Below are 16875 nucleotides of genomic sequence, written 5' to 3'. Positions count from 1 at the left end.
TTGAAGCCCTAGAAATGTTGCTATGTGCTCTTTATGCAGCAAATTGAAGCATATCCGCCCTGATGCATGTTATGTGTACAAATTCAATTTAAATTTGATAATTCTGGCGTCCAAAATTAAAATGGAATAAACATGAATGAATTATGAAACCTTGAAACGGTTAGATAATAAAAAAAACCCATCTGTGATGAAAATACTTTGCAATAAAGGTAAGAGATAAAAAAAAACAAACAAACAAACATTGATTCAACATTGGATTTTTTTTGGTTGAGGTTGAAAAACTAACATTGATTCAACATTGATTGTCAAACTATGTAATGTATGTTGATTCATTGTTGAATTACATTGATTTATGATGTTATTTAACAGTTTATTCAATGTCTTTTTGTTATCTGGGTTGTGTGCTAAAACCTGAAAACAAACAAAACAGACAGAATAAAGTACAACAGCGTGTATTTCAATACCCAATATGCATTTAATCCCACATATGCGATGAAATGTGAAATATTATTGAACCGTTGTGCTGTTTTGGATGTCTTTTCATCTGCTGACTAATTTTGATGGACACTGACCACCGCAGACCACTCCACGTGTTCTACAGTTTTTAGACAAAACGAGGATCACAGAATTTACGCCTTCTCGGCTTGACAATGCCTGTTCCCACCATCAGTGGTGTTTCTGCTCGCGCTCAGTCAGCTGCTAATGTTAGCTTAGCTTCTGGGGAAAAAAGCTCATCATGATGCTCACTGAAAACGTGATTTTTTATTTCAAGTCCCTGATTTATTGATAACCCCGGCTGCTTGTAGGTTCCCGGTGCGCCAAATATTGCACTGCAGTCGGCGCTGTAGGCGCAGGAAGGTCACGCAGCAAAAGAGCCTGTTAGCCGCTCGCGGGAGAGCGGGACTGCGCAAAACCACGGTCCGGATTTGTGTGTGTCTGACGTCATCGGGAGCCACCAAACGCTGTGACAGAACAAAACAACGACCAGCACCGGGCGGTACTCCTCACTCACCCAGTGAGTGGAATATGTCTCCGAACACACCGCTGTTCGGTCACCGATGAAGTAACACCGGGCACGGATGCACCACTGCGGCGCCCGCGAGAACATCGCCCTGCTGTTAAAGGGACGCTTCAGCTGCCGAGACGAGCCGCACGAGAGAGAACCACCGAGAGGGATAAGCTAGACGAGAACTAATCCCTGGGACGGCCACATTCGCAACAAGCTCATAGGAGAAATGGACCTGGACTGGATTAAACGATAAGAAACAAAGAGGAGACGAACAAAGCCGACCAGAAAGTGTGAATCTCAGTGGAGATGGGCGCTTTCACGAGCAGACAGAACATAGGCGTGGAAGAATTGGACATCCCGTCTAATTCGGTGTATCGATATCCACCGAAATCTGGTGAGTGACCAGTACGGGGTCCAGATTCACGGAGGTGGGGGACTCCAGCTTACAAGAGTCCAATACTGAGAGTATTGTCTTTTTCTTATCAGACAATGCTGAGCTCACTGTCATCCGCAGGCCTACAGGTGGACTCATACCTGAGGGGGGAAAGGATGCGTTAGATTGTGTTGGCCAAGAGATGACTGCGGTGGTTGGGTTGCACCTGTAGACAGAGCCAGCTCTGTTACTCAGGAACAGTCTGTGGCACACTAGTAACCACCAGACAACATTTTCAGCAGCATATTGGAATCTATTAACCCAATAATATTACTCTACCACAGGTGATGCTGAACCACTTGGTTCAACTGAACCACTTTAATGTCGATTTATGTCATTAAAAAAGCACTATCACAGCTGTGTAGTGAAACTGGTATTTTCCTGTTCCATTACTGCCTTGGCTCATCTCCTGATGCAGCTGCAGACTAAGCAGGGTTCTGGGCTTGAGCTGTTGCCATCACTACTGATTCCTGTGACACAATTGAATCATGCTTGTCGGTCTGTTGGTAGATTTTAGATAATCCAGAGAATCTGCATCTATATCTGAGAATTAAGATGCCCTATTCTAGATCACCGCATTGAAGGCTGTTGGCCAAAACTGATTTAATCCAAAATCTGATGCCAGTCACTCAACCATTTTAGTGTTTAAAAATGCTGCAGGGCCATATACATATGTGAAAAATAATAGAAGAGTTGTTCGTCACTCAGATACTGCAAGTACCAAATATACAAGGAATTATAATAATTTACCTCTATGCTTGTTGCTTGAAACGTGTTCTGTTCCCACTTCTGACACTTCTGGTCAGAGGAAAGACTCAATTTAATTTTCCATTATCAGTATTTACCCATTTCTCTGGTTTCCACAGTCTGTTAACCAAGTACTAGAAGAACTTGCACTTGAAGTGCAGCTTTAAAGACCATCTCTTTGGGGAAAAAAACGAATTTAGTCCGGATAATGAATTGTGAAAGATTTACATGAAATATGGCTGTGTAAGTGACATGTAATTGTTTTATGACTAATGGTTTATTGAACCAAACCACTGCATTTTTCCACAGAAGAAACATCTAGCTGATCTTTGACCCTGGCAGTCCATTTTGACTTCAGTTGTGTGTTTATGTACCGTAATTCTCATACCTTTACTGCTCACATGTTGTTGTCTATGACAGTCAGCTCACATAATACATGATTAATACGTTTGCCAGGCACCACAAATAGCGAATGCATATAGGATTTGTGGAGCCATAATGGGATCAAAGTTGATGAGCATGGCATTGCTGTCACCACATGGATGCATCTCAGGCTGCATTATTAAGTGATGCGAGTGTTTGCTGTCTCATGGATAGAGGGAAGTGAGGAAGTAAACCTGATCTATCAGGCCTAGTTCCTGTCTGCAGGATCCTGTGTCAAAGCTTTGGCTCAGCTTGTCCTCTCTAGATTCCGGGAACAGCAAGAAAATAGAGATGGACTAGCGCATTATACGCCTTTTCAGTGAATGCCCTTGCATCGTAGCCTCGGGAAATATTTATCAAACAAAGAGTTTTGGCCCCTGACATGTTCTCAACTGCCTTGGCTGCTCCAAACTGTATTTAAAAATGATGAGCTATTATTAAAGCCTTTTGAGGCAAATCCAACCAGTTATTAAATGTCAGGACGTACTATATATTTAGCTTTGTTGTCGTCAAAGTGATGACATGTCACGGGTCAACATAATCATACAGTTTCCATTTACACAATGTATGTCACCCTGCATTGTCTTCACCCAAATTTATTTGCATATAATTCTATGCATGTTGGTGGAAAAAAAAGCAGTATGGTTCACACTGAAATGATCAACATGCCTTCAGTTCACTTAAATGTAAAATGTACTCAGATGAGAGAGAAAAGAGGAGAGACAGAGGACAAAGAATGTTTGAAATGGAGCTATTGAGAAATACAACCACTGGGGTTGGGATGTGATAAATGAGGACATGAAAAGGATAGATGACACTATTCAAGATGGAGGAGGCTGAACCCCTGATGGGGGATGTAGAAAGGCAGAGATGAATTAAAAGGAAGCTCTATTGAAATTACTGTTCTGTCAGTCAATCATTCTCTAGCTTCATAAAAGGTTTCTTATGTGCACATTTATGGCCTATCCATGCCTGCCATCTTGCAGGCAAGGGTGATCCACCTCACCATTGAACTGTATGGAAATTTTGGTGATGGCGTTCTGATACTTTCATAAATTATTCGCTGTTTCTCATTTATAGGAAATTATTTTGCCAGCCATTTCATCATGGGGGGAGAAAAGTTTGACTCCACCCATCCAGAGGGTTACCTGTTTGGGGAAAACACAGATTTAAATTTCCTTGGGACCAGACCTGTACCGGTAAGTAGTTTTCCACAATTCATTCTTTTAGTAGACTTTTTAACTCCACTCAAGGTTGAGTCCAAGATATGACTTTTTGGTGTCGTCTACAAGCCTTGGAAGCAAGTCATGACAAATCTTTTATTTTTTGTCCTGATTACAGATCAATGCAGTGACACACCAGAACAGTATGGAGGAGTATGTTTTTTTTATTGAGGATTCTAGCTATGAAAATCCAATATATTGTCAATCTTAAAGCATTTAAGCCTCTAAAACTTTAAGAAAAAGCACTGATCATTGGAAAAAAGAAAAGACTCCATTAGACATCATGCGACTTAGTTTGCACACAATTGCTGAAACATTTCCTGCTGCTCTGAACAATAACAAGTCATTCTCTGTCAATATTTGTGAAGAGGTGTAAGAAAAATCGATGGCGATAAGGGGGGAAAATGGAGGCGGTTATGGAAAGTGTCTAAATATAGTGCCGCCATCATCAAATTTGTGGAGCTGTGCAGGAGGACTATAGCACAAAACCTGCTTTTGGATTAATGATTTAACTGTGCCATCTGCCAGAAACCTGCCAAATCATTATATAACCACAAATCCATGTAGAAGAAGGGAAAATGAATTTTTCCACCCATCAGGCGGATTAGAACCACCTACATCACCAGGCAAAGCACTGCACTCCTAATTTTAGCTCTGGTCTAGACGCAAGATGATTGCGGAGAAACTGGAGTTCTTCCATATCAGTTTCTCTTTTCATCCCTGGCTGGTTTTCCCTCCTTGCTGGAAAGCATTTTTTGCTTGTGTGTTTGAATGAATTTAACATGAATTGGACACTCCCACAAGGTCAAGACTGACACAAATCTACATGTGGAAGTCACTTCCATGAGTCCATGAGAAGGTTTTGAAGGTCGTAGAAAAGTGAAGACTTATTTTGTGTATGATGTCCTATATACTCTATATACTATACTAATACTTATTAATAGTAATACATTTATAATACTAATAATAATTTGCTCCATATACGACTGAAAGAGTGAATCTTTTGCAGCTCTTGATCAGTCTCTTTATTTCGGTTATTTCTTGCCGTGTGGGTCAAACTGGAAAGTCAAGCCTTACCTGAATGAAAGACTGAATTCATCATCCGTGTGTGTGTGTGTGTGAGAGAGGGAGAGAGAGAGTGTGAAGTAGCTGTCATGACTGTGCTGAGACATGGAATTGCACTGAAAAGTGGTGGCAGTACAAACACACATGAATGGTTCTTGAGTGTGGAGCTCACCCACCACATCCTGCGTGGTTCTCCTCAAGAATTCCTCTAACCACCCAGGCTCTTGTTTTGCACTGTCAGCAAATTCTTTCAGTCATTCAATAAAAGCAAGGATCAAATGTAGTGTGGGTTTGTGATCGAAGATAAGAATTTGTTTTATCATCGGGGTCTGAAGGGTCATGGCTGTTAAACATCCGTTTTGCCAAAACCAGTCTGTGTTTTTGTGTGTCTCTGGTTCGACTTAGTGGGGAAAATCCCGATATTGCCTGAAGTGTCAGCCTTGTCCCAGGAGAGTCTCGGCTAGGGCAGATTTCTCACTTTGCATCAGCACTTGTCAGCTTGATCAGTGCTGACCCACAAAAATATATGGGTGAAGGTCAAACAGAGCGGCCATGCAACAAGACTGTCCTGTTGGTTTACTTGTACTGCGGTGCCATGGCTCATCATCCTTCTATGGTTCTTTTGTAGTTTCCATATGCTGCACCTCCACCTCAGGAACCAGTCAAGACGCTACGGAGCCTTATCAACATCCGTAAGGACACACTACGGCTTGTACGGTGAGTCACATTGAGATCGAAATGTTTGAATTCATCAGTTAAAGCGTATGATTATTTTATTTTAGAAATTCACTTGTTTGAGTGATGGCATTCCACTTAAGCTAAAGGCTTAAGTAAAGTTTTGTTTTTTGTCGCAGAACAGTCATTGTAGTGTCCTCTTATTCCTCCAGCTGCAGCGAGGACCTGAAGCTACCCGGGGACGAGGCGGCTGGGAAGAGCCGAGCCTGTTATAACGTAGAGTTCACCTTTGATTCCGACACTCAGGTGGCCATCACCATCTACTATCAGGCCATAGAGGAGTTTCACAATGGTGTACCTGTGTAAGTGTTTTTTACTGTCCATATTCACTATACTTCTTAATAAACAACAACCAAAACTGAGATTTAAAAACCTTGGGGGCAGTGACTTACAAAAGGACAGATTCATTCATGCGAAAGACAGAAGATTGAGTGTGAGATTGACTACTCAGATGTTAATGTATGTCTCTCTCTCCTAGCATTTGTCTGTTGTCTGAAGGTGTAAAAACCTCCTTCATACACATGCTAATGTCACCTTGTCTGGTTGTGAATGCGAAAGTCTTTTTTTGGTAAAAGCTTTCGTTAACAGTTTTAAAATCCCCCCCAAGGTTCGCAGCTAAAATAAGCGTATGAATGTAGTGTTGCTAAATGTCACAAACGTTTTTGGTCATCATCTTGCGAAACTTAAAGCCGAAACCAAAAAGTCAAATGTAACTGGAGGTAATGTAACTGAATCATCTGCTTTTAAGAGCCAAAATGTGACAAAATGGCTCTTAAAAGCAGTTGATTCTTTTAAGAGCCATTTTGACAAAATGGCTAGAATGATGTAGACAGATCATTTTGTCAAATGTGACAAAATGATCTGTCTAGTTGTTGAGGGAGTGTGACGACAGCTCAACACTCAAGCAGCGGCATTTGTGTCTCACCTTCCATTCTTTGTATATGTTTTGTCGTAATTTATGTGGGGTTTCATTTCCTGGTTACTGGTTCAACAATGTGCTGGCTTAGGTAGTTGTTTTTTTATCATTATGTGTAGCAATTTTGCAGTGATTTTGAAGTGATAATGCATTTATCGATGAATGAACGGGTGGTTTTGTGCGGCATATTGTCCTTAAATGATACTAGATTTACATTTGAAACTTGTTTTTTCTGCTCCCTGGTGCACTTTTGACTTCAAATGGTTTCAGAAGGTTGTCTTCTGGAAACATGCAAATTTATTTCACCTGTAGAAATATCTTCTCGTAGGAATACTGCAGAAACAAAAAGTGACATCCAGAACAGCCTTTTTTATTGCCTGCGTAGAAAAAGTCAGACCTCTCTTTGTCCTTGAAAAAAACCGCTTCGAGCAAACGTTCAAACCTGTCGCTACGTTCTTACTTGCGTGCGTGCACACATATTTGTAGGGGACATAGTTTGTCATTGACATAATTATTTTTCCAGTCTCTCACCCTTACCGTCACCCTCTCACCCAACGTAATCATCCAAAACAAATGGCTAACCTTGACCAGGACTCTGAACCGAACTTTAACCCAATAATAATGACCCTGTTATGTTGAAGTCTTCATCATAGTGTTTTTCTAGCATTGGTCAACACAAGGCACAAGTATAAGGACAAAAACACACTGCATAAATAATGTGAGCATGGCATTACTAGCTTCACTCAGTATCATGTCAGTCACAAGCCGGTGCTCTACAAAAGAAAAGGCTTCATCTTCAAACTATGCCCCACAGGTACCTTCCTCAGGACCCCTCCCTGCAGTCAGAGACAGTGCACTTCAAGAGAGGCGTCTCTCAGCAGTTCTGTCTGCCGTCACACACTGTCAACCTCAGCGAATGGGCAGACGACGAGGTGAGAACTTAAAAAAAAAAGATTGAAATGCAGAACGGAATAAAATACCTGTCTCTCTCTGCTCAGCTGGTGTTTGACATGGACAAGGAGGTTTTCCCCATGGTGGTGCAGGCGGTGGTGGACGAAGGAGAAGGTTGGGTTTTCTCTTTGTGAAATGAAAGATACTGGATTTTCTTTTTCTTACACTTGTCTTTGTCTTTAGAACATTTAGGCCACTCTCATATACTGCTGGCTACATTTGAGAAGGTAAATATGTCTTTGTGTTGCATAGATTCTAAATGCATTTTATACTGTTATCAATATGAGTTATCAAATATGATTGCCAAAACTACTATTTTGTGGATGATGAGAAAGTCATTCATTCTTATTTGCATGTTATGTGTCACTTACATTTATGTGCTACTGTCTTGGCAGCACATGGATGGCAGTTACTGTTTGAAGCCTCTGAAGCAGAAGCAAGTTGTAAGTCTCTGCCATCTGTTTTAATTTCATGCTTTGAAAATCAAAGCTTCGTCACTTTGTTGACACTCACCTCTCTTTCATCTTCACTGCGTTTTTGTACTCAGGTGGATGGGGTGAGTTATCTGCTCCAGGAGATCTACGGAATAGAGAACAAATACAACTGTCAGGAATCAAAGGTGAATTGCAGTTCCCTGCACGATGAATGAATCTAACCACTCTGGATTAGGTTGATATTAATTTTATCCTTTGTTCACAACGCTTCAGGTTGCAGATGATGAGATCAGCGACAACAGTGCCGAGTGTGTGGTGTGTTTGTCAGACGTGAGGGACACACTCATCCTGCCGTGCAGACATCTGTGTCTGTGCAACGCCTGTGCTGACACGCTGCGCTACCAGGCCAACTGCTGTCCAATATGCAGACTGCGTGAGTGACCTTTCAAGGCAAAATAGTGAAATTAATGTCCGTAAAATTCCCCGTATGCTCACCCTTAGTGGTTTTAGTAAACATAGCAAATTGTGTCGGTTTTATCAAGTTGTAGTTTTAAAACATGAACTTGTGGCAAATTGGAATTGATGAAAGAGAAAAGCTATAGTGTGATATTTTTTTAATATAGATAGAGCATAATTGCGAGCTGAAAATCAAATCATAACCCCCACAAGTGTTGTGAGTTATGCCACTCCTGCTCTGGGTCCAAGTCTGACCTGCCATCGTGCACTTGCCATGGTTGTCTTAACCTCCTGCTACAAGATGGCGGTATAAAATGATGCAGAGGGAAATAGAACTTATGAAGCATTAAAGAATGCTTTGGTCCCATTTCCTGTGAAAACACCAGTGAAACATTTTTTTGTAACACGTACTAACTTAAAAGGAAGAACACACACATAGACATGCAAGCATGCACTCAGTATATCCATTTTCTCTCTTCCAGCGTTCAGAGCTCTGCTGCAAATCCGAGCCATGCGGAAGAAGCTCAGTCCTTTAACACCTACCACCTTCAACCCGGTCATCACCTCACAGACCTCAGATTCAGAAGAACACTCGGTACTGTTGTGCCCCAACTGAATCTTGGCCCACGTAAATTTCAGCAAACTAGCTTATTCAATGAGCCTCTCTCTGCAGACGTCCGACCACATCCCTCCTGGCTACGAGGCAGTGTCGCTCCTGGAGGCATTAAATGGGCCGCTCAACACATCTGCGGCTCCTCCACTTCATTCTGGACCCAGTCATGTCACAGGAACGCTGCCGCCATACAGTAGTGAACCTCATCCAGCGCAGGCCAGATCCCTCTCTCCTCTTGATCAGTCCAACTCCAGTCAGGGACTAAAGCTCAAGAAGAGCACCTCCAAGTAAGTCTGAATACATGAGTATCAGTCAAGTTATCAGTGTCACTATAGGATTAACTCATATAAGAAACACTGTATTAAAGTTTGTCGATAACTGAAGTCATGCCGAAAACCTTGAATCGACAAATTTGATCATACAAATTTATGGAACGAGCACTTTGCAACTACGTTAACTGTTGTAAAAACTCTTCTTTGTTTGTGTCATAGATCCCTATCCCAGAATTCTTCTGTGCTCCCGGAAGAGGAGGACGAGAAGTCTTGTAGTGAACTTGACGCTTGTCGTGACAAACTTGCTGTAAATCATCAGGAGGTACAGTAGTCAAGGATCTAGCATGGAATGCAGAGAACATTTTTTTCAAGTTGTGGATGTTGCTATTTCCAGAGCAGAGTCACTCCAGACAGTGAAAACTTGACTCTGTCCTCCTCTGGAGCCATCGACCAGTTATCATGTGTCGGAACACCACTCTCTTCTACCATTACATCCCCTGAAGGTGCACACACGCGCACACACTCACACACGTTTGTTTAGCTAGGACCTCTCATCGGTATAAGGATTTTCCCAGCCTCTCACCCTTAACCATCCTAAACAAATCGGTAAACTTAATTGTGAGTAAACTTAACCCAAACCTGCACCCAATTATACTTTTACAGACATTAAACCCTCGAAACCTTGTGAGGACATGGCAAAATGTCAGATCAATGTAAAACAGATGTTGTTATTACACTAAGACATTTAGCACATTGCCATTACAACCTAAATACAAACATAGATGAAATATAACTCCTAAATTACTTCTGAGTAATGTCTCCAGCCCTCAATTCTTTCTTCAGAGTGATGTACTGTATATACTGGTGTGTAAAATCTCAAAGTAGGACTAGTATTTTTATAAATGGCTTTGAGGTTGTTTGGGTTTTTTTTTGATGGGGTGAAAAGGAAGCAGAATCGGTCAAGTATTTTTTCATTTTGAGAATTAATAAATGAGTTAGTTTTAGATTGACATGTTTTTTTGTTTTGCAATGAAGCTCTTGTTTGTATTAAAAAATAAATAAATTCATTTAAAAAAAGTCAGTGGCGGCTCTGGGGCCATCTCAGTGTCTTCACCTTAGCCCAAAAGAAATCCCAGTTTGTGATCTGCATGGTGGGACCATGACATGTGTCTGTGTGTGTCCATCAGACCCAGTGAGCAGCAGTTTGGCCCAGTCAGTGATGTCCATGGCCTCGTCGCACTCGCAGCACTCCCACATCAGCACTGACACCATGTCCTCCATGTCAGGGTCCTACCTGGCCGGGGTGGAAGGTGAGGCGGCAGGGGATGACGGGGCAGAGGGGGACGAGGTCCAGGACGCCCCCATGGAGAGTCGGGCTCCCTCACAACAGGAGGAGGTGAGGATCAAGCCCTTAAGTGTTGTTTCACTTCAAACCTTTTGGTTTAATCTGGACTTTTAAAAACTTTGTGGTCCAGGAAGCAAAGGAACAGAACTACTCAATGGTTGTGGAAGAGCAGGACTCAGAGGTGACTATTATAATTGCTTTTTATCAAACTGCACCAGGCTTAATATTGTGACTGTCTTCGTCCTTATTTCATTCACAAGTTAAATGAAGATAATGTATCAGAAATCCACCAATTTTTACCGTGTTGTATTTTAACTGAACAAGAGCTAATAAAATCTTGTTTCTCATACTTACAGTCTCCACGGTAATTTTAATTACTTTGTAAAAGCTTGTTTTTCAAGGGTTGATTTCTTATCTTGTCTTATCATGATTATATTTAGCTGTGATTAAAAAACTGCCTGTACTGAAGCCGTAAATTCTCCTTAGTCATGATTCTTTATTCCCTTGCAGGGAAATGATCTGACTGAAGAAGACTGCTCGTCCACTTCTAATGGAAAAGGTAACAGTGTCGACAACCTGATATGTCTCCTCCAAACACTCTGGTTGCTCATGTCCACAACCCAAAATTGATGAGAATTAATATCTGAAAATGTGGGCGGGGCCAGAGTCCAGAGCAAGTAGACGCAAGCATGTGCAACCACAATTCCTGCACGACTTGAGAACAACAACCCCAGATTTTAATCTTGAATCAGGATATTGTTGTACAGAGATGTGTTCTGGATGTTGCACTCGAAATATTAGAGAGAGAACACGTGTGTATTCTAAAAAAAAAAGATGAATTTCTCTTGTGTAATGTGGACCTGATGAAAAGGTCGCAACACGCATCAGCCTCTGACTGCTATTTGCATGATTCGCTCTGAGCTCAACGTGAAGCCTGTTTTCTCCCTTAATATCGAGGACACATTTGTTGCTTTAGCCGCCGTAACATGAGGAGGGCTTCTGCATGTGCTGTGTAAATCCACAGAATGCTAACCAAGTGTGTGTGCACATGAATGATTTTTGGGTGCGTGATAGCCTGCTGGGTTTGAAGCAAACAAAACAAGGTCACCTCTCATGGGTCGCGTCTGGATGTAAATGAGCCTATGTCTTGTGTGTGTGTGTGTTTGGTGTAAATCTGAAAAACAGTTGGGTTAGGTTTACAGGTGTGGAAAGACCCTGTGCCGGGGGTCGCTCATGTGTTTGGTGATATGGCCTCTGTCAATGTGCTTGGCTGTCAATCATAGGATCATCCTTTTATGAACTCTCTCAGCATGCAGGCTGTATGACATGACAACATTGATGATGTGACCATGCTGAGAATGATAACATCTCCTCTCTTGACCAAAAAACAAATGCTCCTTGTCAGAAAAAAAAGTAAATCGTATTGACAAGCCTCACAGTATATAGCCGCAAAAAAATAGCCGAAAATAAACAACAGCAATCTTAAAAGGAACAAATGATAATAACAATTTTGACTCACAACAGAGATTAGTAGACAATTACTCAGCGCTCCACGAAGCAAGAAGACTGGATTACTAGACCATCAATCTTCTTGGATCTGGAACTCCAGAACACCACCAATGTCTGATCATGTGTTCATTGTCCCGTACGTTGTCAACATTTGCCTATAATTTCATTTTAAGTCATTCTTATGAGTTATTCTGCTAACACATAGCTTGGAGGAGGTCACATTTGACTATAGAAGTGATTCAAGTGGTAACACCAGTTATACAGACTAAATAGCCTCAATAGAAACTACTCCTAACAAAAGAGATAATAACAACTTGAGAGCAACTAGAATAATGAAGATTACAAGTGAGTCATTCATTAGGAGCGACCAGGAAGACAACATGTCACCGAAATATGCAGAAAAAAACTATCCAAAAAAAGCATCCAAAACTATATGAAAAAAAGGAATCTCTGCAAATAAACTGTTTAAAAGCTTTAACTGTAGAATTCTGATCATCGTGTTGTTTAGGTCCAGCATGGTTGTCACCCCTTCACCCCCCTCACCATCAACCCGTCCCCACGCCTGTCTCACTCTCCCTCCCTCGCTGTGCCTGGCTGCTCTTCTTTGACCTTTGCCCTCGCTTGCAGGTGGGCGGAGCAGGTGTTCCGAGTTGGCCAATAACAATCAGGGCGTCGCCCTCTGCGACACGCCCTCATTGGGGCTGGATAATGAGCCAGACAGCCGTTTCGCCGGTGAGTGGCCCCTTGTCGACCAATGACAGCTGACCAGTGGCATGTCAGACAGGAGGGAGGCGAGGGGGGTGGTGAGGGAGGGAGGGAGGGAGTTGCATGGTGTTTATGATAGGGAAACAGGACTTGTTAGTCGCTGATGGGACAGTAGGCGAGGGTTGCTCGCATCTGTGCTGAGCATGGAAATCTGGCGCCCCCTTCTTCCCCCCTCTGTCTTGTTTTGTGGTGCTTCATTGCTTACTCACCATCGCCACTGAAGCTCAAGCCCTAATTATTCAGTGTGTTTGTGTGTGAGTACATCAAGTGTGACCATTGCATGTCCAGTCAACACTCAAGGTCCAAATCCACTTTCCTTGTCTGACACTTTCAAATGCTTGCCCTCGACATACCCTACTCCCTCCCCTTCCTCACTACTGACCCAATTTAGGCGGTGATCACAGCCATAGGAGGCTCCTCTCACAGCTCAAGTTTAATGTGAAGCGCTTCCCCCTTGTGCTTATTGATATAGGCAACATTTGCGGAACTTTGTTTTTCTCCAACACATTCACCCTCCCATAGCAATTTCCAAGTGGACTTCTGTGTCCATTGAAAATCAGCCTTCCACGTTCCATGATGACGCAGTTGAACTTTCAATTGACCAACGTGTTCTGGCCACCTTGGCATGTCCTGTCACTGTCGTCTGCACATCGCGTAAAAAGAAAGCTGCTCCTTTCACTCTATATACTTTCTTGTGTCAATTGGTATACAAAGCATCTTAAATGTCTCTGACTTCTATGGCACTGTCAGCAAATAGGAAAGCCACATACGGTACTACTCTTTATAGATCAAGTGACATCTACATGAAAGTAGTGATGAGCCTCTCACCCCCCTTTTGCAACGTAACATCGGAGGGAAACTTTTGCCTCCATTGAAACAACTATGTGTCAACATGCAATGCTGAAGGCTGACTTTGTTGTCATCATAGGACGCAAAAGTGAGAATGAAGAAGTGAGAATGGGTTGGTTTTCAATGAAAGCCAAAAGCAGACAGTATGTTATTTGCTTTACAAAGGCATAGTTAAGTAAGTGTCAACACGGAAAATGCTTTTTTACGTATGTAGCCTCACTTTGTAGTCATGGAAACTAGTGAGGACAATGTTATAACTATTAAATGTCAACAGTGATGAAATGTAACTGCTTTCTTAAGCGACTCCTACTTTAGATGAAATTAGACATAAGTGGATTTGTCACGCTGGAAGCTCACAAAATTATTAGGAAAGTTTCAGTTTGCGTAACGATCTGCTCTGCGTTGTTTGGGAACCTACATCCTTCCAATCAGCCTCATCGTCTCTATGTTTGGTGGTGAACGTTGTTTCTTCTCCGTGTGTCGTAAAGTCTTCTGTTATTTCTCTCTTCCTTTTCCCCCTTCCTGGGTCATTCTTCACGTCTCCTGCTGTCTTTCTATGGACTATTTTCTTCCTTTTGCCTTCATCGCCGTCTGGACAGATGGGGAGTCGTGTCCAGTACGTATTGAGGACTAGGTATGGAGGACTGTTAGCATGGTTGACACCAGGGTCTTCGTCGAAATCGGCCATGTTTTCGGCACCCCAATGATTGTGGTTATTCAGCATTGATATTATTATCAATGTTTGATATAATGTGTTTTATATCACTATTACTGTTCCGCTGCTATCACCACCTTTATGAATTCAATTTCATAGAGTTAATGAATGAAAGATTCTCAATTTTATTCTGGGAAATTAGCTTTGGCATTCTCTGAAAATGAACATTAAGAACATGATTCATTTGAAATATTAATATGAAATGAATACTCTTTGAGCAGGGGCTACTTGAAAGAAACTTAATTGTGTAGATAAGTATCATGATGCAAAAGCAACACCATTAAACTGTGTGTGCTCCTCATCCTGACACAAATGTTTCTTTCCTCAGGGTTGATGTACCTGGGTGGCTACAGGCCTGTGTTCGAGCCCCTGCCCCAACATACCTCCACCAGCAACATTAATCTGGAGGAGCTGGGGGAGACCAGGGAGGAGCAGAGCCCCAAGCCGCCCCACCGTGGGCCGCTCTTCATCTAACACCAATGCACTCCAACCTAACTACATCCTCCGGCGCAGCAGCAGGGACCCCTTTGCCCCCTCCCTTCTTCCTCCTCTTCGCCAAGGAGAGAGCAGTGTGATGCCTAGCTCCTCCTTCTTCTCCTCCAAATGACCAGCCAAACGGCAGGGGGCTTATGGGATCGCAGCCTACTTCTTCAGTATTTCCTGCCCAGACGAATTAAAGCAGCATCCACATGGCCACATTTTCATGTCTCACATAGAGGATCTATTGAACTAGTTAGTACACCTGTGACCGTTCAACATCCATGTGTCGCCATACATATTGAGAACTGTTTTGAGATTTTTTGTCGATACAGTTAAAAGACATCTCACACACAATCTCAGAGTTAAAGGGAAAAAGGGAGTTCTCTCTACAAGCTGAATGCAGTGACAATGACTGGAAAATGTGTTTTCTGAAAGATGCAGCGTTCTCACCACCAATCGCAAAATGTTCGAGGCATGACAGTGCTGGTCATGTCTTTTCAAACGTGCAAGTATGGACTAATTTGGGAGTGCAAGCTCTAAATGCTGACATCACTTGGCAAACAGTCTCCTCGTCCCTCCCTCCATCACACACACACACAAACACGTCCCTGCCACCTGTCTCTCAAACGTGGATGTCTGTGTTCGGACAAATCAGGACTCTTGTGGCCAAAAAGACCTGAAGTGGAATCTCTCTCTCCAGAATGTAGGACAGTGAACTTGTTCAGTTGGAAGTGACTGACCTGGAACACACACACACACACACACCAACACCCTCTTGTTGTGCAGCTCATCTAGTCAGTATTATTGAAATGCAACTTGAAACCACCACAAGCAATAAACCAGCGCTCCTGCAAATGGACCCTTGTGTTCTAATCCCATGTGAGATTTTTTTTAAACCAAATTTTAACATCATTTAAAGACTTACTTTGTGTTTTGCTGGCATTTTCCTGTTGAGCCTGTTTCTGTTTTTTTTAAATGTAAATCTCACCTGTTATTGTTGTTCTCTGTGTTTACATGAAAACTGTGTTGTTTCTTAGAACGTGGTTGAAAATTTTGCTCACCTCACCAAACGTTTACACTCATGCGCGCACGCATGCTCACATAGCGACAGAAGGGATGAAATCTGCAGATGCACTTTTAGCCGTTTACTAGACGACACGCTGTGAAGCATGACTGTGGAGTTCGCATGTTAGTCGTGGTCAGTAGGTGATGGATCGGTCTTTGTGTTTGGATACTAGACCGCCGAGAGTTCTGCACTATTCTATCATAACTATCTGCTATCAAAGGTTCCAAAATGTTCATGAACGCACTTTTTTTTTAGTGAGTGAAAATGTCAAATTGTCAAGGAAAATAAAGTTTTTGCAAAAGAATATGAAGCATTTTTTTACTCTTTCTCAAAGTCATATATGTTTATTCTATCGTAATATTGAAAAAAAGAAAGTCTTTTTTTGTGTTGAACAAAAACAGACTTTTAAATATGAATCATTGATTCTAAGACAAAAAATTGAAAAATGGAAAAAGAGATGCACTCCAAGAGTGCAGACCACTGCTAAGGTGCTCTCTTCCACCTATTTTGTGAATTTTATCTAATAGTATTGCCCAAAACATTTGTTGCATTTACGCTGCTTTATACCTTTTATAGCGGCAGGATATGATAAGTAGTCAAATTCAAATGGTTGGAAGCGTCATCTGGCAAACGTTTTTTCTACATCACAAATGAGGATCAGATGTCCATGATATTCGGCTGAATAGATCACCATTCGAACAAGTTCAACTGTTAAGTGAGTCTAATGCCATTATGGCACCATTTTAGTGATCAAGTTCCCCTTTAGAACATGTCATTAGCTGTCTGTGACTCCTCCTTTGTTGGGCGTGTGTGTGCGGGTGTGTGTCAGTGTCTGTGTACCTTTACTCATATTAAAGTCATACATCTCT

At 42.0% G+C, this 16875-nt stretch overlaps 1 protein-coding gene across 1 annotated transcript; it reads left to right on the top strand.

Moving 5' to 3' along the window:
* Positions 1-616: 616 nt before the first annotated feature.
* On the top strand, positions 617-16774 carry rnf157 (ring finger protein 157). The gene is made up of 19 exons (XM_053873916.1): positions 617-1403; positions 3693-3811; positions 5529-5617; positions 5788-5937; positions 7366-7483; positions 7550-7616; positions 7686-7729; positions 7898-7945; positions 8050-8121; positions 8210-8369; positions 8875-8987; positions 9066-9292; positions 9497-9599; positions 9672-9780; positions 10465-10673; positions 10753-10803; positions 11133-11181; positions 12759-12863; positions 14789-16774. Exons 1-19 carry the CDS (start codon positions 1316-1318, stop codon positions 14932-14934), a joined length of 2067 nt encoding a protein of 688 aa, XP_053729891.1. The 5' UTR covers positions 617-1315; the 3' UTR covers positions 14935-16774.
* The last annotated feature ends 101 nt before the right edge of the window (positions 16775-16875 follow it).

Source organism: Synchiropus splendidus, chromosome 1 (genome assembly GCF_027744825.2).
Source record: "Synchiropus splendidus isolate RoL2022-P1 chromosome 1, RoL_Sspl_1.0, whole genome shotgun sequence".
In the NCBI taxonomy this organism is placed as follows: Eukaryota; Metazoa; Chordata; class Actinopteri; order Syngnathiformes; family Callionymidae; genus Synchiropus; species Synchiropus splendidus.
Note: the sequence above shows the minus strand (reverse complement) of the source record. Positions and strands in the feature narration are given on the sequence as shown.

Bases quoted from the DNA above. Each gene is read 5' to 3' on its own strand.
- rnf157 (XM_053873916.1), top strand. From the start codon at position 1,316: ATGGGCGCTTTCACGAGCAGACAGAACATAGGCGTGGAAGAATTGGAC. The intron at 8,370-8,874 runs GTGAGTGACCTT...TCTCTCTTCCAG, and splicing joins CTGTCCAATATGCAGACTGC to CGTTCAGAGCTCTGCTGCAA. The intron at 10,804-11,132 runs GTGACTATTATA...ATTCCCTTGCAG, and splicing joins TGGAAGAGCAGGACTCAGAG to GGAAATGATCTGACTGAAGA.